The sequence below is a fragment of the Lactuca virosa genome, chromosome 8 (genome assembly GCF_052849685.1).
Source record: "Lactuca virosa cultivar CGN04683 chromosome 8, Lactuca_virosa_CGN04683_v6, whole genome shotgun sequence".
Classification (NCBI taxonomy): Eukaryota; Viridiplantae; Streptophyta; class Magnoliopsida; order Asterales; family Asteraceae; genus Lactuca; species Lactuca virosa.
Window position 1 is genome coordinate 14,264,966 of NC_136433.1, and position 24,821 is coordinate 14,289,786.

The window sequence follows — 24,821 nt, forward strand, 5'->3', positions numbered from 1 at the left end:
TAGCAGGACTTCAGCAGTGCAAGGTGCGTCTCCTCACTGTGTGCATGGGTCTATAGCCACAATGTCGGTCCATTTTGTTTATGTATGGTAGGAAGACCCGGGGGTTAGCCCTAGGCATTGTATGATAGTATGTTTCCGGACCGCGGTCCAATGTCAGGCGAGGCCCGAGGAAAGTTTATATGTATGTTATTCCGGACCAAGGTCCGATGTCGGGGCAAGCCCGAGGAATGTTAGTATGTTAGTTATACTTGTTGTCTGTGTGATACTTGTATGTGCCTGGTAGGGAGGTGAGCGTGGGCGAGGTCCCGCATCTCATCACTAGCTGAGTATGGACGGGGTTCCGTATCTCATTAGTAGCATAGCGGGGGCGGGGCCTGAGATAGGAGAGAAGTGAGTGTGGGCGGGGGCCGTATCTCACTATCAGCAGGAGTGTGGACGGGGTTCCATGACTCATCAGTAGTAGGACATGGGCGAGGCCCAAGTTAGGCGAGGCCTTACGATAGGAATACAGTAGAGTATGTTTGCTTATGTGTTATCATGTTTATATGATTGTATGTGTATAGCGGGCGAGGCCCAGAGACAAGCGGGGCTTAAGAGAGACAGATATGTATACCGAGCAGGGCTCGATGCCAGGCGGGGCCTGATGTCGGGTGGGGCCCGATGCCGGAGCGAGTCCGATGTCGGGCAAGTCCCGATGCAGCGGGCGGAGGCCCAGTATGTGGTTATATGTGTAGTATGTGGTAGTATGGAGAACTTACTAAGCTTCATGCTTACGGTTGTCAGTTTGGTTTCAGGTACTTCCAGTAGCGGAGGGAAGAGCTCGGGATGACTGCATCGCACATACCATGATGTTTTAGCCTGGGATAATTTACTCTGATATGATATGTTTAGACATGATACTCTGATTAAATATGTTTTGAATGAATGGTTTGATAACTATGGTTTTTATTATAGTTTTAAAACGAAATTTTGGACATGATTTTTGGGACGTTACACGGCACGGTAGCAGCACATCACACACACACAGGATTTCCGCATTATGAGATTCTTGGGATTGTACTCTGATATTATTACTATTTTATGATATGGTTTTGAGACACGTGACTATGGTTTTATGAAATGATATGAATCGATGATGTGTCCTATAAATGTTTTTCTAAATCGTTATATAAAAATGAAATTTTTGGTCTTAAAATTTGGGATGTTACATTTGGGCTTCTCGGTTTTGGGCCCATATTTGGACATTAGGAGATTAGGGCCTTGTTGGGTCATCATATTTCTATATTTGCACTGATGTCATTATGTTGGGTTCTTTTGGTTAAAGGCCTACGAAGGGGTTTAGGCCCAATTTAGAAGATTGGGCCATATTTGGGCCTTTAGTGTCCATTTTTGGAATTGGGTCTTTTTGAGTAGTTGGTTTGGGTCTTGGCCTTGGGCCAAGTTAGGTAAAGTGTAAAATGGTCTTTTACGCTAGTTTAGACACTTAGTTATGAGTCGGGATCCAATTATTAATTGGATGTTATTGGTATTGATAGTGCTAGGATTATAGGACCAGCTGGCAGAGATTTATCAGTGTGACTCAGCAGCTTGAGGTGAGTTTCCTCACTATGTTCAGCGGGTCGAAGGCACCAATGTCGGCCCATGGTTTATTATGTTAGGATGTTAGATGTTTGTGTGACTCTTGCATGTGTATGCGTTGGTATGTATACCGAGCGGGGCTCGATGTCGGGCGAGGCCCGATAACTCTATTGTATGCTATTATCTTTGTGATTATCGTATGTGTTAGTAGGATTATATGTTTATATGTGTATCGGGCAGGGCCTGATGATTGATAGATCTGTAAACCGAGCAGGGCTCGATGCCGGGCGGGGCCCGAGGCCGGGTGGGACTCGATGCCGAGCGGGGCCCGATGAAGGGCGGGGACCCAGTATGTGTTTATTATGAATGGTGTGTGGTATTTTAGGGAACTCACTAAACTTTGTGCTTACGGTTTTCAGTCTATGTTTCAGGTACTTCTGGTTCGAAAGGAAAGAGCCCGAGATGATTGCAGAGCACACACCACTTTATTCCGTATTTTGTGATTTACTCTGATATTTTGTGATGTAGTGATATACTTTGGTTTATCTTGGTTGTATGACAATGTTTTAGATTACCGTTTTATTAAATTAAAAATGAAATTTCTGGGTCTTATTTTTGGACGTTACATATATGGAGGTGAAAGATAGAATTTAGCAAACTTGGTGTTGGAATGATAAAGTTTTAAAGGAATGAAATTGGGATAGTCTTAGTAATTGTAATATCTCGGATATAAAATCATTATTATGGTAGTCTTGGTGACTGTAATACCACTAAATGAGAATGAATTGATGTGGTAGTCTTTGTGATGGTAATACCGATGAAAATAATTTTAGTGGTGGCCTTACTGGCATAAATACCATGGTTTGGGACATGTGTGAAATGTATTTGGAAACAAATCATAAAAGGGTTTTATTTTATAGTTTTAAATTTTGTATTGAGATGTAAGTGTCATGAATTTAGTTTTATTCGCCAAGCATTTAGCTTATTGTGTATGTTTATTAACATGTTTTCAGGAACTAAGGATGTTGTAAGCAAAATCTTTTAGGAAGGAAAGGAAACTTTTGAAGTCTTGTTGTATTACTAATTAAATATAATATTATTTGTAACGACCCAAATACGATCTGTGGGCTTTCTTTTGTATGTTTAATTATCTTTTGGAAACTTAATGTTTAATATGTATTATATGGTTAATGTTTAATGCTTTGTATAAAAGAAAAAAAAAATCGGTGCATATTTTTGTATTGAATATTGTGGGTGCAACAGTAATCTAGTAGCAGTTTCCTTTTTTAGTTTTGCCCTTTATGGCTTTTGTAGCTGTTATTATTTTTCATATATGCAGAAAACACTTTGTGTGTTAGATAGTTCTTCTTTTCAAACTTGGTCTGCTTGAATACCTATGTTACAGGTTACTCCTCAAGGTTAACATAAAATTTGTCTCAGACTCTTTTAAGTAGTGGTACAAAAAATGGAAACATTAAGGGTGCGTTTGATTGTGGAAAACAATTTTCATTTTCCAATAAAAAGTTTTCAGAAAATAGAGTTGAGTTTTCATTTTTAGTTTTCAATGAAAATTTTAGAAAACGTGTTTGGTTGAAACCAGTAGAGTTTTTATTTTCCATCTTACAAATTTAAAAAACTTTGGAAAACTGTAAAAATCACTTTTCAAAGTTACATACAATTTGGACAACATAAAACTTTCATTTTCATGGAAAATTTTGGAAAACTGAATCAACCAAACATATTTTCATTTTCATTTGAAATTTTTCACTAGAAAACTGAAAAATTTTCCGCAACCAAACGCACTCTAAGTTTTTACAAATTAGCGTTTGTTTCACAAAATGTAATTTTAAAAATTGTGTTTAACATAGACATACTTTTTAATAAATTTTATCATGTTAAAAATTAAACGTATTCTCAAGAAAAAATATTGACATTATAAGAAATTAATCAATTATATTGTCGTAACAAAAATACACAGATTTCTAATTTTGTCTTAATAAAGTTCATAGAAAAGGAAAGTAAATTTGTGGATGATACGATGGATATAAAAGTTTAATATTAAAGTAATTAAATAAGGAAACGGGGAGTAAAAACTGCATGCAAGCATGTAATTCCTATATCCACTCAAATTCTAGATCAGTATCGTCTAATCCTCTAATTCTACTTTTAACTCAATCTTCCCTTACTTGCAATCCAAGAAACTCCATTGCATCTATAAATAAGCAAATTTCAACCCACAATTTCACATAGTTTTTGAGAGAGAGAAACCTAAAAATGGCGTCGCTTGAGTATCCCTCCCAAACCACCAGGCGTCAGCCATGCGAAAAGGGGTGTGGGTTTTCCAGTTCTCCGGGGGCTAAAAACCTCTGTTCCATGTGTTTCGACAATAATCCAATCAGTGAGAAAACCACGTTACCAAGAATCATCACAATTCTAAAATTATCAAATAATGCCTCAACTCCTGAAATTCGTCTTAATGTGTCAAGTGACGATGAAGAAGAAGATAAAGTTTCCGATATGAAGAACAAGTCGTGTGAGAGTTTTTGTGAGAATAAGGTCGGGATTCGTGGGTCTAGGTGTCGTTGCGGTGGACGATTCTGTGCTGTGCATTTGTTGCCGGAGGAGCATGGATGCAGATATGATCGGTACAAGCAATTCAAGGAAAACATCCAACCTACAATTCGATCTGCACTCGTGTTCATATAATTTTGAAGTCGAGTTATAAGTTTCCTTAATTAGCAAGCAAGAAATTCAATTTTGTTGGATATGCATATATAGATCCAAATGCTAACTATTAAGTCTCCGTAATTAAGGTGCTTTGATTTCGATGTTAATGGATTCGGTGACTACTTCATAATTAGTATATATATGATTGTTTCTTTCTGTGATTTAACTTTTTATTCAATCCATGCATTTTTTTTTCATTAGATATGCTTTCTAATATTTCTTTACCTCGGTTTATTATTAAAAAAAAATATTAGATTATATGATGTGCATTTATCCCTTGCCAAATTTACAATTTGTAAAACCTAGCATGAGAAAATTTTCAACATAATCATATTGTTAGAGCATGCATGAATCACGCTTCAATCAATAGGGTCTTTTTTGTTTACTTCTTAAATCGGCTTTTAAAAGAAAATCAAGTATTCAACATGATAATTAGATTTGCATGTATCATCTCTTAAGGTCTTAAGAAACATGTTATCGTCTCGTTAAATTGAAACCTCTTCTAAGTGGGCATGCATGCATGTTGGAGTCTTACATATTGTTTAGAGATGTATGCTCGAACCAATCTTATATCTTACATAAATTTAGTATATCTTATAATAAGATTAAGATCTCATGTTATAAATAAAAGTAGTGATACAAGAAGATAAAATATCCGTGATGGGTTATTTGTAGAGTGTGACGACAACATTATTTACCAAGGAAGAACAAGAAGGAAAATGAAGTAGGAAAAAACCCACTCTAAAGCATGAAAATAGCTACAATTAATTTGTAATCATTTTTAAATTTCTAGCAACAGATTTTTAGAATTCTACCGAACTAAATAATCTTCTATTTTGTCGATGGATTTCGTGAAATACTTTTTATTAACATAAATATCAAAATTTTGATGTTGAAGTTCATTCTCAGTAATATACTATAAAAACAAGCATTTTTTTTTTTTTTTGAAATAATCACAAGAAGCATATAATAGCTTAAATTTTATTTATTTTTGTTCTAAAAAAAATGTAAAAGGGTCACTAAAAAGTTGTTTATAAATAATTTGTGACACGGATGACTGAGCCTCACTTAAACCCCCATGTTAAATTATAGAAATTTCAATTTGACGAGCCCTATATATGTTACATCAAACTCATCTACCACAAGTACACGACCCACTACATCATTAATTTAACTCCAATCCATACACTAAATCAGTTGACTTAAAAGCAACCAAGTCAACTGTGAAACATCATAATCATAAATAATCACAAGAAGCTAGTACCAAGAGCCAGGTCATTTAAATTTGAAATGATCTGAGAACGTGTTGTCCCAATCTGGTTTGCAATCTCAAGCTGATGTTCAAAAGGCAGCATATCATAACTGCACAAACAAAACATACAAAAATGCATAATATAACACGTCCAACAACTACAAAATCTTGAAAAAGAAAAATTAATAATTAAACGAAATAGCAAAAACATGGTAAAGAAGAAACTTACTGGCAGAGGAGTTCAGCATCAACAATGGTATCAGGACCAGGGCGATGAGCCTTTCCATTGGAATGAAAGTGGCGAAAAGATCTGGGATTCAAACCAGCAACATGAGGAACAGCATCCACTAGTTTTTTCTGCAGAGACTGAAGCCTCCTAAAAGTCAGCTCATCAAGAGGCGCAATACACCCGATGCTCCCATCCAAGGTCCCAAACACAAGTGCAAAACGGTTGGTTTTATCTGATGGAGGGGAGTTGGAGGTGGGAAGCATTTGTAAGCGTAGAAATTTGGTGACGTGGGCCCCGACATGAAACTCTGCCCGAGAAAGAAGCTTCTGGCCTTTCCAGCTCTCGGAGACTTTTGGTGCGTAATAGAATATCTGTACGTTTTTTTGGTCATCTGAGACCATCAGACTTAGGGTGCTTCCATCGATTAGAAACTCTGTTGCCAAACAATCCAGGGATCCGAAATCTTTTGCTAGTAGACTTAGTTGAGATCCTTGTTCTTTCCAACTTAGGAAATATATACTTTTGTGGATATCCCCAAGCAGGATGAAATTTTTTACCTAATAATCAAAAATCATTAACATACCAACAAATTAGACTATTTTTTGCAAGTTTGATTTTTTTTTTTTTTTTTACTTGCAAATTTGAAGGTTTTGGTCACTGTTCCAAGTAAAATTACCAAATTACCCTTTTTCTGATTTTCTTTTTTAAATTTACATTTTAACTAGAGTAAATTACATTTGTGGTCCCAAAGAGTATGGCTGATTTTTTTTAAAAATATTGGTCCTAAAAGGTTTTCTTGCAATTTTGGTCCTTATTTGAGATTTTTGTAAAGTTTTTGGTGGTTGTTCCAAGTAAAATAATTATATTTTTGGGACCAAAACTGCAAAAATTAGCTATCCCTCAAGGACCTAAAAGAGTCGTTTTACTTGGAAAATGTTACACGAACCTCAGATAAGGACCAAACTTGCAAGAGAACTTTTCCGGGAAAAAAATGAAAAAACAAAGAAATAAAAAAGATATACTTAGGGACACAAAATGTAATTCAAGTTTAAACTATTATTATATTACAAGGATGGGGGTGGGGGTGGGGTTGGTGTGCCCAAAGTAATATAATAATAATTTAAAATGTTGAAATTAAGAAATATTTATTAAAAAAAAAAAAAGTGATATAGCCATTTCACTAGGAACAGAAGCCAAAAACAATACAAAAACCTATAATAAGGACCAAATTCGCAAGAGAATACTTTTTGGGATCAAAATTGAATAAATCATCTATCTACTCAAGGACCAAAACTTAAAGACGTAGAAGATGACTTACAATATTTAAGCTGACTACATAGAGTGGTGGAGCATCAAAGAAAGCGACCCCACTCAACTCGGAACCTGTCCATTTGTGTAGAATAACTTTGGGGCCCGAAGCTACTAACAGATAGCCTTGGATTGAAGCTAGAGCTGATATGGCACCTTTCATTTCTTTGGAGTACACCTCTGTAACCTTAAAACCAGAAACAAATATAAAAATGTCAAAAGAAAATCAACACACATTAAACAATGACAGCTAAGCTAGTACCGCTGGCTGTGAAACTTCAGTGCTACTTTCAACGGAAAACAAAAGAACACGCCCTCTTGCAGCCACGTCCTCCCCTTGCACATAAGCTGTCCCTATCGCCAAAAGTGTTACGTTTTCTCTGGTGGTTGTATTCTATGAACCACAATTTTGGAACAATTAACGATAATAATAATAAAAGTTTATGACATGAGCAATTGTAGAATAAAAATGGTTTGGACTTACAGATAATGTAACGACTCGCACAGTTAGTGCATTTTCAGTACTTTGCATGCGGATTGTTCCTTTAGTTTGCCATGGCCCACCAGAACTTTCTGGTTCCAAAATCCGGACCTCGAATTCTTCTACAGTATAAGTACCATCAAGATTTGAAACATCATGCTCGATTTGGTGACCAGATTCTTGATCAACCATAGATGATAGGACTTGGTTTATAGGCTTTATCACCTGCAATTGCAAAAATAACCAACAAATATTAACACGATAATATGGATATTAAGAACTTGTACAAAACAAACCAAATGCTAAAACAGAGAATTCACTCACAGGAACAGAAACTATAAGCGGGTATAAGTTCTTCTTGGCAAAGTATGTTACTTGATGTGGAGTGGCCTTTAATGGAATCTATCAATAAACAAAGATATGTTTACTTGATACTGTTGATAGTGATCCAATAGAAGTATATGTGTAAATGATTAAGTTACAGACTGACAAAGACCTTTTGTACTGGCCAATAGTTGTCATATGATAGCAAAGATGGAAGTTGGCAAATCTTTAATGTACCCTAAAAGAAAAATCCATGCATTATTTGTTAGAAGATGAAAGAAGAAAAGACAAAAAGTTTTGCTATCTGACCTGTGAGGTAACATAGATGAACCCATGGTTACAGTACATGTTATGAAGAACCGTGAAGGCAATAATTGATCCATCACAAAGCTGTAAATTTAAAAAACATGGTCAGAAGAAATTTGAGAAAATGAAAAGAAGGGCAATTTTGTGATTTTACAACATGCCTGGGGATGGATGCGAATCCGCTCTCTAAATTTCATAAACCAGGCAGGTCTTGAACCAGAGAGGAAGAACCCAGGGTGACCACCAACATTTTTAAACATTGTTATTCTTGGAAACGGGGTTTCTGCTGACATCTCTTCTCTTGTGTACGTATCCAAAGAAACACGTGAAAATCTCAAATTTTTAAGCCTTGAAGGGTTTGATGAAGAGGTTTCAACAGAAGAAACCACTTCGCTTCTAGAAGCATTTTCGGAACCTCCTTCATACAAGTAAGCATGATAACAAAGAATCGTCCCATCAGCCAAGATTCCAAACAGAAAAGGGCGGCTGTGGTCCCCTGGCCACCTGTGCATGGCCAGTTCAACAACTTTCATGTTCATGTTGATGTTGTGACTATCGTTGGAAGGTTCCAGGGATAAGTTGTCTCCAAGAAAGATTCTTCCGGAAACAAAGCTGTCAACCGAAAAAACACAAGAGAAAAGTGGGACATCGTATATTTCAAGTGAGCCGCTTTCATAACAGACTACACAGTATATATCGCCTTGATCCTGAGGTGTTCCATCGGGTCCTTCAATTGCCTCACTGACACCTGTCAAAAGCCAAGCATCTGTACTTGTCTTTCTTAGCCATGGCTCTGTTCCTCTATCGTGATACAGTGTACAGCAAGCTATTGCTTTCTTGGAGCTTTGAAATGCAGCCAAATTGTTGATACTCATGGTGCATGTCGTGGGGTCTGTAAGCATCAACAACAACAGATTTTTCACATTTACTTGAAGAACATGCAAAACCTACCACAGCCAATGAGAAATTACAATTTTGGTCCTTGTATTCAGCAAAAACTTTCTGTTTTGGTCCAAATCTGAATTTTTTGGTCTTTAGTTTCATGTTTCATAAGGAATTTGGTCCTAAAATTGTTAAATCTAACCACTCAGCTGATAATTTGGACCAAACCTGAAAAAAACAGAATGCCACAGAAACCAGAATCGTAATTTTCAATTTATTTTATCAATAAACTAATTTTGAAATTATAGCATATTTTATTTTTGACTATCTTAAAAAGCATAGTGTTTTACATTATTTTACCTTTAAAATGACCATTTCATTATTGGCCAACCAACATTTTTTGCTCATTTCTATTCTGATATTTGTAAATACTAATGTTTTGGATACGAATACAACTTGCGAAATTCTAACTTTTTAACACATTGATTATTTACAAAAACATATTTTGATGCACATGTATTTATATTCAAGACATTAGCATCTAGAAAATTAAAAAAAAAAAAAAAAGGACAGCGAGCCAAGGGGAAAATGGTCATTTTAAATGTAAAATAATTTAAAAAGTTATATTTTTTATAACTTTAAAATAAAACACGTTATAATTTTAGAAAAAAAAGTTTAATAAGAAAATTAAGAGAAATTAGTACACTGTTTTTTTTCAGGTTTGGTCCAAGGGCAAGATAGTGTTGTAAAGAGATTAACAGGTTAACAATCCAAGGACCATAATTGCAAGCCTGTTTCTCTTAGGACCAAAACCAAAAAAAATGATAACCTCAGGGGGCCAAAATTGTAATTGATGTATAGAAAAGCATGGATATATCACTATTAAAGCAAATGTACCTCCAACAAGAAGCTGAATACTTCCATCTGTCATCATCAATAATACATACGGATCAGCAATGGAGACGGATGCCACTGAGGAAGAATTGGGAGAAGTTGCAGCAGTTTCAGAATTTGCAGGTCGGAAGTTTAGTTCTTGAGTCATGAAAGCACCATCAAGAATTCGAGCACCACAAGAGTACACTTGTATGACTCGCCTCCTAACAAAAAGTTACAAAATTTTATAAAAATTAACTACTAATTAACATTCTATGAACATGACAAATATGACATATGAATGATATAAATTCACCTTCCAAAAAGATTCCCAGCATAAATGGTACTTCCTTGAACAAAGTAATCCACGTTTTCAGTCACCTCTTCAAGATTATTAACAGTCTGCAATACCTGCACACATAATAGAAACAAAATTTAGCCAATACTCAATAGTCACATGTTTTACATGTGTGCGATTTGACCATATTAATATTACCATTGTTCGACTTTCCAAACTGATGATTAAATATGCATGATACTCATCATCTTCAGATGCTGTTTTCAAATGTTCAGGTTGATTGCGCGAATTTTTGTGGTAGACAGTCCAAAGCCCCTTGCAACCTGGTATAGCTTCCTACAAAATGAAAATATTGACTTTTTGAAATTAGTCATTAGTGTGGTGAAATCACACGAATGTGAGAGTATAGTAACAGTATGAGGTTCTTTGAGGAAATGGGGAGACCTGGGTGATAATTTCTGGACGGATAGATTGTTGAAGCACACAGAGAGAGCCGTTCTTTCCATGACCAGAACAGCACACCTGGAGATATGTTAAGAGCATAAATAAGAACTGGAGTGATGTAGACTTTTAAGTATTTGATGTATTAATAGTAAAAAAGAAGGAAAATAACAAAAGTAATTGTCATTAATGAACAGAAAGAGACAACTTACAAGTTCGTAATTACTTTGTTTAGCAACCCCTGTAGCATTTGGATCAGCATTCATTCGTGAACCATAAGAGAAGTCTTTCAAGGGGCCAACATTAATCAATGAGTCCCTTACAGTAAACGAGAATGTTTTCTGCATAGTTTTTAAAAAAAAAAAAAAAAAAAAAAAAAAAGGAAATGTTATTATATTGCATGCTGTATATATGGCTTAAAACGAAGAATATGTATATGCCTTGCCATTTACACGCCCCTATTTCTTTTTCTTTTTTCCGTTAAGAGGCTGTTTCTTTTTGCCCATTAACTCATGTATGGGTAAAGTAGTTGAATGGGTGATGATGTCTGTCTGGCTAGAGTCAGAAAGTGTTGTATACAAAAGGTCTGTTTCTTTTCTACAATGAACAAATCGTCTAGATGAGACTAAATGACCATTTCACCCGTATATTCCAACAAATAAAATTTCACAATATGCATCCAAGTTTAACAACATTCATCAAATTTAACCTAAGAGGAGTTGGGAGGAAAAAGGAGGGGCAAATATGTTAAGGGTTGGTGTGTGGATACATTAAGCCGAGTTTTTTGGCTTAACCCATGAGGGTCTGTTTCTTTTTTTCCCCATAAATAACCCGCAATGATAAAGTGGCCAAATGGGTAATGAAGTCTATTTGGATAAAGTGCAGTATACATAAGGTCTGTTTGTTTCTTTTCTGAACTGAACAAACCATCTGAATGAGACTAAATGACCATTCTACCCTTAATAGTTAAAAAATCACAAAATTCATCCATTTTAAGTTTTTAACAATTTAACATGAGGAGAGTTGGAAGTAAAAAAGAAGAAAGACAAATAGGTACATGCTAATAGTCATGATACATTAAGACAGGCTTTTTGGTATAACCCATTAAGTCATTTTGCCCACATTAAGTCAAAAAGGAACAGCCATGCCATGTATAGTTTGTTCAGATTAAGTGATTAACTTATTAAGACCACTAAGTCAAAAAGAATCAGCCCCTAAGCCATTATTATGTCCAAGTTAAGTAAAAAAGAAACAGCACGTATAGTTGTCTGGACTAAGTGCTTAATATATTAAGCCTATGAAGTCAAAAAGGAAACAGTCACTAAGTGTTGTCCGGAAAAAGTGTTGTAAGGATAAATAATGTTCAAAATATATTATTTAAATTGAAGACAAACTCAGAGAAATAAAAGAAAAGAATAAACTCAGGGAAACAAATTTGTAAAAAGTTGTGAAATGAATAACCTGGGCAGACTGGGCATTGTTCAGATCTGACCCATACAAGGAAAGTTCATCATCATTTGCCAAATCTTGCAAAGCATCAGAGGAAGATCTTCTTAATCGTTTTGTTAATGGAACATCGCCTTCAATATCACCAACCTCTTCCTTTACAATTGAGGACCCTGCCCCACAATGGAACTGCACTAGCAAACTATCCCCTAAACGACTCCCTAAAAAGAAGAAAGAGCTTCCAACAGTAGTGATTCCCTGTAATACGATAAAACCTCATCACATATTGCAAAAATAGAGAAACATATATGCTTATGTCACCATGACTGACCGAAGTTAATACTGAAGCTTTAGATTTGGAAAGGTCAAGTTTCTGCACCATACTGCAAAGATTAAAAAAATAAAACTATTTGTCATTAGTTCAACAAAAGGGAATATAAAAAATAATATCAATTACTTACCGGCCATCATGTACAAGTGTCAACAGAAGTAGTTCACCGGATTTTGTTGACAGCATGGCAACATCATTTGATATCCAAGTTGCATTTGCAGCATCAAGCTCCACACTAAAACTTGATCTTGACATCTCCTGACTGCTATCCATGGGAACAGCATAATTATTCAAAGCCAATATGCATGATGCTGACTGGCTATGATAATGAATTGTATTTGCACAAACTACAAGAACTCCACCAATTGGAGAGGGCACAGCAAGAAGCTTATATGCATCATGTGGAAGATTCTGATACACACAACATAAAAAATTCAGTAGAAACACAAAAAAACAAATAACTGTAACTATATAGTGACTGATTCAGTCGCAATTGTGGGGTTAGAACTTACAGTGGCAGACCATATGAGTGGATGCTGCTTCAAAGTGGTACTGATACTAAGTGCAGAAATCATACAGGTATGATGCTTATGTGGCAGGCGCCCAGCCCAAGTGAGTTCTTTCTCATGAAGGATGACCAAAACAGGTTCAATATAACCTATAAACTGAATGTTATCAAACTCGTAACTGAAAAATGTATTTGAATCTGTGTTTGAAAGCAATATTTCCACAGATAACTCATATAAAGAGGTTCTCACCATGAACAAAGATAAAATCCTTGACATGTTTGACATCCAACTCCCGTAAACTAATCATATATGATGATTGTATACGGGCAGAAACTGAGCCTCCACCACTAGAACCACCATCATCTCCCACCAAACCACCAGCCTACCATCCAAAATAACAAAAAGAAAATCAATTTTGAGTGATCTGAGATGAAATCAACAGAGATAATGTATAAAGTAGCAGAATAGACCTCAGCAGCTTTGAGTATTATCATTTGTAGGCCATAAACAAGTACCCCTGCACACCTGCCTAGAGGATCAACTTTGATGAACGGCCCTCTGGCAAAAGATTCTCTGCCCTTTTTCAAATGAACCCACTGTGGACCCTCAAAGCAGTGCATTGAACTGGAAAAAAAAGGAGGAAAATCAATGTTGTTATGGTTAGAGGTCCAAATATACAGATCTGTCATGAAACCTGCAATATGCTTGTGCCCGACACAGTAACACCAATGGAAAATCTATTTGACTCGATAATCATCGAACAGAAGCTAATGCATCTATGATCAAAAGTTCAAAAGAGAAAAATCATTTGAATCTTAGAGTGTTCACAAGTATACATGAAGATCATACTAGAGAAGTATATCGTCCAAAGCATGATAGGTGAGGATGAAAATGTATGCAAACAAACCAAGTCAAGTTTTGATGAGATTCCAGATTGAAGATGTGTAACTCACCTTGTACGAAGTCCATAAACTGAATCATCAAATTCTAGAATAGAGATTTTTGCATCTTCAAATGTTAAGATGATAGAATCTCTTCTTCTACCACTTGTCCGCTCCTCTGCTCCAGAAGACAGCACACCCACTGATTCCACGTTGCCGTGCAACCTGTATTACAAGATATAATTTAGCACATCCGATCTCAAAATTCAAAATGCGTCTCTCTTCTTAAATGTATGGGAGTGTCACCTAGAAACAATGAAAATTAATAATGAAATAGATGAAGTAAGCTCGCAACTAAAATGTATCTATCTATTTGCTGAATTGCAATGGTCGTTTTCACTACACCAGCTGAACTTAATGTTATCCTATAAGTTTGAGAATAAAGACAGTACCTGTAACTACAAACGAGTTCTAGTGAAGCACCAGAGAGACCAGCCATGACACCGCCACGCTGTGGTTGAGATACGGTGCTAGAATCCTTATTAGTATTATTACCGTCTTCTTGAACCCTAACGGTGTATACTTCAAGAACATTGGCTGCGGTCACGATGAGGTTTGGGATAGGGCCGACACCTGGAGTCGGGGTGGAGGGCCAGACGGGGTCGATATCTTCAGTCTGAACCGGGAGAATGCGGGAAGCGAAGTCGGCGGGAGAATGCGTGATGAATCCCGAAGCGCAGTTGTCGATTCCGGTGGGCGGGTGCATCAATTTGTACGCTGCGTAGCTCATTTTGTCTGTGTATTAAACCCTCAACGATGATTTGTGTAATGTAGGATTGCTTTGGGAGGGCGAGAGAGAGGATCGTGCAATATGTGACTAGGGTTTTAAGAGCTTAAACCTCCCTGCGACGTTTGGGCAGGGAAGAACATATGTACTTCTATTTCACTTCAGCTTTTAAATTTGTTCTGATGTTCTTATTGTTTAGATATGCTAATTAGTGGTTTGTGAAATCGCGTAGGAATACTACAAAAATACCACACGAGAATTTTAGTAAATAACTAATCTTTTCTTCGGAGTAATCAAATTGGCCGGCGGCCATTACATTTCAAAATAAATCAACTTTGTTTTGAAATATTGACGGAGACCAAGTAATACCCGACTCGACCGAGTGAAATCATAAGGCAAAAGTGACTCGACCGAGTCATATCAGCGGTATACCAAAATGTGTGATTTAAACTTTGTTTGTTGACCATTGACCTCGAGTCACTTTTTTTTGTCTCAATGCGTGATTTTGACGGACTCGGTCGAGTTAAACCCAATGCATATGTTGACTCGGATGTATAATCTTCTAGAACGGTTTGAATCTTCGAATTTTTTGACTTTTGCATATCAGATTCGATCTTCATAAAATATGAATAACAATTTCACATCACGTCAACAACCTAAGTACATTACAAGCCTCGAACCACCTAATTGTGTTTTTACGTTCATCGAGGTTGTATATACCCAACATTAGGCTAAGTTCCTCTTACTTATCATGATAAATATATTGACTCTTATTAATGTTTTTTCATATGAAATGTTTTCCGTACTTATCACATCTATTAGTCGTTTTGAATCGAGTCCATTTTTTTAATTGTAACCTTGAGCATCCATGTGGTATAATTTTGTTTCGGTTATGGTCCTTGATACCCTTATTATTTTTTTTTTTCTCTTTAATGTTTTAAATATTATTTTTAAGACAAAATTACATAAATGGTTCCGAAATAGGCACATATAGTCCAACTTCAAGAAAATGGACAAACTTGGTCCTTGTGTTTTGTCGATATTACAAAGATGGTCCTTCCAAAAATGGACAAATCTGGTCCTTTGGTTTTGTCGATATTACCGTTAAATCTAACCACGAGTTGTTACTTTTTTAAAAATGACAAGTTTGTCCTTGATCAAACATGAAAAATATCATATACCTAAGGACCATTTATGTAATTTTGCCCCCATTAATCAAAACCCCAACCCCCTCTCCACTTCATCTTCATCTTTCTGATTTCTTCCTTAATATTGTCGATAACCTTTATCAAGCATCGTTATTGACCTTATTCATCTCCTTCGTTGTCACACTTGTCCATATCCATCTCCTCCGGTTCAATTTTGGGTGAAGTCGCCGCCATTCCCAAATCTGGTTTTCCTAGGGGTATAAGAAATGGTTGACATCGAGTTTTTACTCTTGTCGGCGAAACGATGACTACGGTGGATGTGGATCAAGAATCGTATGTGCATTTCTATCTTATAGGTGTGTCTCGTTGCAGCTAAACAAAATTGGCATCCTTTTTTATATATGTATGCACGTATGTATCTTGTTGAACTGGGAGATGATGATGGTTTTGGTCTAACGTTGATGGTGGTCTTAGGTTGTGGTTATGAAGACGTTTGTAACGTCTAAAATATAAGACCCAAGAATTTCATTTTTAAATTAATAAAAATAGTATCCAAACATCATCATAAATCCCAGGTGGAACAAATGTATCAATACATCATAAAATATCAGAGTTATCATGAAAAAGCGGAACAATGTCGTGTGTGCACTGCAATCACCCCGAACTTTTCCCCTTTGCACCAGAAGTACCTGAAACATAAACTGAAAACCGTAAGCACGAAGCTTAGTGAGTTTCCCACAAATAGCACATACCACACATATCAAACATATAATGGGCCCCGCCCGATGAGTGTAACGGGCCCCGCCCTAACTCGCATAACTGGCCCTGCCCACTGAGTATAGCGGGTCTCGCCCTAACTCGCATAACGGGCCCCGCCCACTGAGTATAACGGGCCTCGCCCTAACTCTCACAACGGGCCCTACCCAACATTCAAACATACAAGTATAACAAGTAATAGCATACAGACTACCCATTGGGCCCCGCCCACCAAGCATACCAACACATACACATGCAAGAGTCACGCTGACATCTAACACCTTGATATAATAAACCTTGGGTCGACATTGGTTATTTTGAGAAAACTTACTTGAGCTCGGTCGACTGCATGCACCACACCCTTTTTCTTTTATTAGAAAACCTTTTTTATAAAACATTTATTTTTGGAAAATTCCACCAAACCCTCATTTTGAGTTCAAACACACCGAGAGTATGCCTGAATCCCTCAAACTAAGGCTCTGATATCAACTTGTAACGTCGCAAAAATTAAGACTAAAAATTTCGATTTTTAAATTAATGAAACCATCATCCAACACAATATCATGAAAACCATAGAAAATCAGAGTTTAACAAATAACATTCAAAAACATTAGAGTCCTGTAAAATGCGGAACAATGTGGTGTGTGCACTGCAATCATCTCGTACTCTTCCCCTTCGAACCAGAAGTACCTGAAACATAAACCGAAAATTGTAAGCACAAAGCTTAGTGAGTTCCCCAAAATACCACATATCATACATATCAAACATATAGTGGGCCCCGCCCGTCATCGCGCCCCGCTCGTAATAGATCTGTCAGTCATCAGGCCCCACCCAGTATACATATAACATATTGATGTGTGCAAATAGCTACACCTAATTTTATATTTATAAACTAACTAACTTAACTAACTAATTGCACCTAGGCAGTGTACATAGTCAAATTATAGAATAGTCAGGTAAGTCGGGTGTCGATCACCGGGAACGGTTTTGACTAATTAATCTATCTACTACTAAATTAACCTAATTACTAACAAAGAAAGGGGATTTATCTAATTTTGCAAGTTTAGATGAACTTAATTCTTTAACACAAATTCAATCAGTAAACAAAACTAGGGGTGTGAATGGGGCGGTTTGGTTCGGTTATTGGTCAAAACCGAACCATAACCATTACAATTGGTTAATGTATTTCGATAACCATTAGGTAGTGGTTAATATTGGTTTTGGTTAACGGGTTTAATCGGTTATGGTTAATATCGGTTAACCAAAATGGTCCAAGATGACATAAAAATAAACATATTTTTCTATAAAAATTGAAAAACACAAAGTCTATCATTATAAAAAGCGAATGATTGTGTATATATAACTGTAGTATCGATTTAAGATTACTTATCTTATCTAACTCCAAATAATTACCCTTTAAATTTTCAATTTCTAATATAATTACATACCATATATTTAATATTATATTATATTAAAAATATTTATTAATATTATTGGTTCGATTCGGTTTATAATGGTTCGGTTTTTTATGAAAACCATAACCGAACTATATATATTCGGTTAATCAAAATTAGAAACCGAACCATATATTTTAGTAATGGTTTGGTTAAAATGGTTCGGTTATATCGGTTAATTTGGTTATGGTTCGGTTTTTCGGTTAATATGCTCACCCCTAAACAAAACACTTCTGTTAGTTCGAATCCACTTTCCCTCAATGGTTTGTAAATTAGCTATGACAATTATTGTTGGTTACCAATTAAGATAGTATTAGCAATTTAGTTCTAAATCTACTAACATGAATTAATTCATGTAAATCTATGTATGGTCACACAATAGTTAACACATAATCAATTATTTAATGGAATTGGAGCTATGTAAGACTGATTTGAAAAACACATTATTGGTCATAATATGAGTTCTGTAACACAGCCTAATTCAATAGTTCAGTTACTTATCTAAGATTGGTTTAATCTTAGCTCTAATAAACTAGTGTTCACTGAATTATTAGGTATTCAAATTCATGCAGCTTCATATTCACTAACTACATAGAACAAGAATTTAAAGCAATCAAGTATTTAATCAAACATGCTAGGTTCAATCAATCAAACACAAGTCATAACCAACAAGTAAATCAAAACTAAGTTATTGAAACCATGAGTTCCAGCTTCATCTAGCTAACAGAAGCAGCTAGATTTAGCTGGACATACTAGCAAACAAACTCAAATAACTCATACTCAAAAACATAATTAAAGTGTACCAAATTTTTAAGCTAATATGAACTCTTCTTCTCCTTTGGTGTTGAAAACCAATTCCAGACCACTTCTCCTTCTGCAATTCGTCTCCAGGAACTCTCTCAATCAGCCAAAAGTCCCTCAAGTCGTAATGAGCAAGAGTATATATAGTTTCTGATTTTTCCGCACTCACGTCGTGAATAGATATGTCTCACGACATGAATATGAGATATACGTGTTGGACAAGGACTCATCTTCGCGTTGTTTATCTTCTGGAAGATTCGTGCTCACGTCGTGAATCCATAAACCTCACGACGTGAATATGAGCTGATTACGTAAGCTTCTTCTTCTTTTAATCTCCAAGCCTCCAAAGTTTCATGTTTCGTCATTTTTAGTCCTTTTCTCCAAAAATGCTTTTATTTGGCTGCAAAGAACAATTCAAGCTTATAAGTACCATTATTCTATGCAAATAACCAAAATATTAATAAAAATATAAGTAAATATTGCCTAAAAACATGTATAAATATGGCAATATCAAAATACCCCACACTTATTCTTTGCTTGCCCTCAAGCAAATCTACTTATTTTTAAACTCAAACCTTCATCACCAACATCACATAGAACAATCCAACTCAAGCTCAGCCATTATGCCAAGACCTCAACGCATGTATTCGTGTCTAAAATTTTCCTAAAGACCCCCCTAATTCTAAATACTCACAATTAGGGATGGCAATGGGTACGGGTATACCGGGTTTCGTGTTCCCCATCCCCATATCCGAATCCCCATACCTATCCCCATACCCGACCCCATCCCCATCGGGGATTAGAAATCTATCCCCATCCCCATCCCCAATGGGTATCGGGGATCCCCAATGGGTAATCGGGGATTTTTCCCCGTTACAAATTTTTGAACTTTTATGAAAAATAACTCATAATTATATATTAACCAACAAAACAAAAACTAATAGAACTAATATAAAACACTATAATCACTGAATGTCTTCAAACACGAACAATAACATTCAAGGTTACCAATTAAATCATTCTTTGCAAAAAAAAGACATAAAAATTCTTCCCAAAACTATACGTTTGATTGTTAGAAAACCTTATTTTGTCTACTGAACATTTGCTTATGCATTATTAAAAATAAAAACATAATTAATACTATATATATATATATATATATATATATATATATATATATATATATATATCGGGTACCCATCGGGGCCGGTTTCGGGTACGGGTATAGGTACCCAACAGGTAGAACCATCCCCATCCCCATCCCCGCTTTTTATATTCGTGTAATACCCATCCCCGTCCCCATCCCCGGTCAACTCGGGGATTTACCCGGTCAACTCGGGTTAGGGTTTCGGGTACCCGTTGGGTACGGGTTTTTTTGCCATCTCTACTCACAATCCTCATAAACACTCACCCACTTCTTTTGAGCAACGCTCATTTTATGCATCCCTCTGAATCCATCCTCAAAAAAACTTTCTAACATCAATGTATTTTTGTAAAGCTACCCAAGCATACATAATCTAGAAATTACAACTTTTAAATACCACAACATGGAGCTCTTGAATTCTTTACTTCTTTGATAACTGATCTTCAATTTCTTTGAATTCACCACATTTTTGTGTGATTTTTGGTATCTTCAACTTTTTAATTCTTCAGAATTTTTGATCTTTGATCTTCAAACTTTATACTTTTGTAACGACGTAAATTTTAAAACAATTTTTCATTTTTCAAACATAATAAAACTCATATAATATTCTCAAAATCTCATGTATCAAATGTCATCACAATAAAACATATCCCAAAATCTCAACACATAATCCTCTACCAGTGTGTACAAATCATGTCAGCGCCTTCCCGCGATCCTCGCTGGTACCTGAAACACATATCACATAACACGGTAAGCATAAATGCTTAGTGAGTTCCCCAAAATACCATATACAACACATAAGCCACTCGAGGCTATAACTCGGTATGACCCTCTGGTCAATGTGTCTCAGCGGGACCCTCCAGTCCCGTAGCTCGTTGGACCCTCCAGTCCGGTCTAGCTCGTTGGACCCTCTAGTCCGGTCTAAATCGTAGGACCCTCCGGTCCGGTCTATATAACACATAACATACATATATCACAATGCACATAAACTCCAACATACACATAACACATAAGACCCTCCGGTCTGCACATAGTTACCACTTTAGGTAATGTATAGTGAGAAGACTCACCTCGGGTAATCTTGGTAAGTCTCGAACTCGAAGTACTGCTCTAGCCTCCACCTAATCACATAAGGTAATTTACCTCTAATTAACAACGATTCTCAAGGCTAGACTAATCCCTTCCTATAATCTCATAGAAGGGGAAAAGACCATTTTACCCCTCCAATGGTCCACATGTCCAATAGTTGACCAAACCCTAAAAGTCAACAAAAGTCAACTCCACTCAACGGTCCAACTTGACCAGACTCGTCGAGTGCACTCGGGTGACTCGGCGAGTCCATGTGTGTCCTCTAAATCCTCATAAGGCCTCAATCGACTCGTCGAGTTAGCCTTTCATTCGACGGGTTACCATTGATCACGAATCGCGGGGCAACCCAATCCGACTCGTCGAGTCCCCTTATGGACTCAGCGAGTTTCCTCCATGGCAATACTCATTTGACCTTATGAGGTCAGATCTGTTTCTCTAACTTATAGATCTGGCCTTCTAACACCCAAAAGTCACGTAAAGGTCTGAACTTGGGGCTCATGCATGGTGTATTTTGCTCTATACACCATTATGACTCCATTGAAGCTTCATAGCTTCATGGTTCCAAAGTTACTCACTCAAAGTTACTTACTCTCTGGTTCTCTGGACCTCACAAGGTCCAGATCTACAAAACAATTAGAAAAAGGGTTTGGATGCACCCAAAACCCCATCCAAAAGGTGATACAAGCCCTAACTCAACAACCAAAGGAAATCTATTCAAACACTAGAGAGACAAGAGCTTGTACCAGATCTGAAGCTTGAATGAAGATGAAGCTGATCCACCAACTCTCCTCTGAGATCCTTGCAACACTCTTGACCTTCTTCTTCAAAGAAATGACCTCCAATTAGCCTCTTTCCTCTCTAACTCACAATAACTCTAGGGTTTCTCTCAGGGGACGAAGACACTGGTGGGGAGGGACAAGGAGGCTATAAGTGCCTTTAAATAGGCCCAAGCCCGAAAGATTTAGGGTTTCTGCCAACAGCGCTGACTCAGCGAGTCAGCTTGTCGACTTGTCGAGTCCATTCATTTTCCACGTCACCAAGTCCCGATCCTACTCGACGAGTTAGGACGCCAACTCGTCGAGTCACTCCTCATAACTTTAGAAAATAATCTCATTTTATCATACCTGGAAATCCGGATGTTACAATTCTCCCCCACTAGAATAAGACTTCGCCGTCGAAGTCTCACTCTGCAAACAACTCTGGATGCTGCTCCCGCATCTCCGTCTCCGGCTCCCAAGTCAGCTCGGACCCTCTCCGATGTTGCCACTGGACCTGAACCAGGGGCACCTCTTTGTTCCTCAGAACCTTGATCTTCCGATCCAAGATCGCGATCGGCCTCTCAATGTAATTTAGGCTCGCATCCACCTGAATATCCTCTAGCGACACTACCGTCGTCTCATCCGCTATACACTTCCTCAACTGGGATACGTGGAAGGTATCATGGATCTGACTCAACTCCTCGGGTAGCTCTAAACGGTATGCTACCTTGCCCACTCTGGCGATCACCCTGAAAGGACCAATGTATCGGGGACCCAGCTTGCCCCTCTTCCTGAATCGGATCACTCATTTCCAAGGAGACACCTTCAGGAGTACAAGGTCTCCAACCTGGAACTCGAGTTCAGATCGCCGCCTATCCGCATAACTCTTCTGGCGGCTCTGTGCTGTTAGTAACCTCTGTTTGACCTGCTGTATCTGCTCAGTCGTCTTAAGCACTATCTCAGTGCTACCCATCACTCGCTGTCCTACCTCTCCCCAACAGATGGGAGTCCGACACCTCCTCCCATACAAAAGCTCAAAAGGAGGCATACCAATACTCGAATGGTGGCTGTTGTTGTAAGAAAACTCAGCCAAAGGTAGGTATGTGTCCCAACTTCCCCCGAAGTCCATAACACATGCCCGAAGCATGTCCTCGAGCGTCTGAATCGTTCACTCACTCTGGCCATCCGTCTGTGGGTGATAAGCAGTACTGAAGTGCAATCTCGTACCCAACTCCTCATGTAACTTCTTCCAGAACCTGGAAGTGAAACGTACATCCCGGTCTGACACAATCGAGATCGGCACTCCATGCGGCGACACCACCTCTCTCACATATGTTTCTGCCAACCTCTCCGCAGAAGAGCTCTCACTGATAGCAAGGAAGTGAGCGCTCTTCGTCAGTCGGTCCACAATCACCCAAATTGCATCTACACCCCTCGCGGTCCTCGGCAATTTGGTGATAAAATCCATAGAAATATGTTCCCACTTCCACTGGGGAACCTCTAATGGCTGCAACTTTCCATGCGAACGCTGGTGCTCGGCCTTAACCCGACGACAGGTCAAGCACCTCTCTACTACCCATGCAACATCCCTCTTCATACAGGGCCACCAGTAGTCTCTCTTCAGGTCCAAATACATCTTAGTGGCCCCGGGATGGATCGAAAATCTCGAATTATGCGCCTCCTCTAACAGAGTGCTATGTGCCCCGCCCGTATACGACACCCAAATCCGGCCACGAAAAGTCATAAGCCCCCGGCTATCCGTCACAAACTCGGACACCTGTCCAATCACCCGCTCCCTCTTGCGGTTCTCCGGTCTCACAGCCTCTGCCTGGGCCTCTCGAATGGTATCCAATACCGGAGTCATCACCGTCATCCTCATACATATATCTCGAATCGGGGCACTCTCCGCCCTGCGGCTCAGGGCATCGGCTACCACGTTAGCCTTGCCCGGGTGGTACAGGATCTCACAGTCGTAATCCTTTACCACATCCAACCATCTCCTCTGGCGCATATTCAGGTTGGGCTGATCCATCAGATACTTCAAACTCTTGTGGTCCGTGTATATGGTACACCGAACCCCATACAAATAATGGCGCCATATCTTGAGGGCGAACACCACTGCCCCCAAATCCAAATCGTGGGTAGGATACCTCGTCTCATGAGGCTTCAGCTGCCTCGATGCGTATGCTATCACGTGCCATCTCTGCATAAGCACCGCACCCAACCCCGATATAGACGCATCACAATACACCACGAAATCCTCCATTCCCTCCGGAAGGGCTAACATCGGGGCTTCACATAATCTTTGGCGAAGAGTCTCAAACGAGGTCTGCTGCTCGGGACCCCAAATAAAGGCAACACCCTTCCGGGTCAATCTGGTGAGGGGAACGACAATCTTGGAGAAATCTCTGATAAATCTCCGATAGTAGCCGGCCAATCCCAGAAAACTCCTGATCTCGGTGGGGGATCTCGGCACCTCCCAACTCATAACAGCCTCAATCTTGGCTAGATCGACCAGTATCCCATTCTGATTAACGAGGTGCCCCAAGAACTGGACCTCTCGTAACCAAAAATCACACTTGGAGAATTTGGCATAAAGCCTCTCCGATCTCAAAACTCCAAGGACCTCCCTCATATGCTCCTCATGCTGCTCTCTGGATCTCGAATACACTAGAATGTCATCGATGAACCCAATCACCGATCGATCCAACATCGGCCTGCATACTCGGTTCATGAGATCCATGAACGCCGCTGGTGCATTGGTGAGCCCAAAAGGCATCACCACGAACTCGTAATGCCCATAACGAGTCCTGAACGCCGTCTTCTGGATGTCTTCATCACGCACCCTCATTTGGTGATATTTAGACCTCAAGTCTATCTTGTAAAACCAAGACGCTCCCTGCAACTGATGGAACAGATCGTCGATCCTCGGTAGTGGATAACGGTTCTTGACCGTCAACTTGTTCAACTCCCGGTAATCGATGCACATCCGGTGTGAACCATCCTTTTTCTTGACAA

At 38.2% G+C, this 24,821-nt stretch overlaps 2 protein-coding genes across 2 annotated transcripts; one reads left to right on the forward strand and one right to left on the reverse strand.

The window, feature by feature from the left end:
* Positions 1-3,852: 3,852 nt before the first annotated feature.
* LOC145130107 (zinc finger A20 and AN1 domain-containing stress-associated protein 10-like) lies at positions 3,853-4,284 on the forward strand. Its single transcript, XM_079064960.1, has one exon. It carries the CDS (start codon positions 3,853-3,855, stop codon positions 4,282-4,284), a length of 432 nt encoding a protein of 143 aa, XP_078921086.1.
* A 1,079-nt stretch (positions 4,285-5,363) lies between these two features.
* CPSF160 (cleavage and polyadenylation specificity factor 160) lies at positions 5,364-14,835 on the reverse strand. The gene is made up of 22 exons (XM_079063991.1): positions 14,319-14,835; positions 13,939-14,091; positions 13,456-13,609; positions 13,235-13,367; positions 12,989-13,134; positions 12,607-12,887; positions 12,477-12,528; positions 12,161-12,403; positions 10,912-11,040; positions 10,703-10,780; positions 10,457-10,594; positions 10,277-10,371; positions 9,985-10,184; positions 8,367-9,097; positions 8,209-8,289; positions 8,072-8,137; positions 7,900-7,977; positions 7,579-7,800; positions 7,357-7,488; positions 7,105-7,281; positions 5,787-6,343; positions 5,364-5,667 (listed from the first exon to the last, which is right to left on the reverse strand). Exons 1-22 carry the CDS (start codon positions 14,654-14,656, stop codon positions 5,553-5,555), a joined length of 4,299 nt encoding a protein of 1,432 aa, XP_078920117.1. The 5' UTR covers positions 14,657-14,835; the 3' UTR covers positions 5,364-5,552.
* Between the last annotated feature and the right edge of the window lie 9,986 nt (positions 14,836-24,821).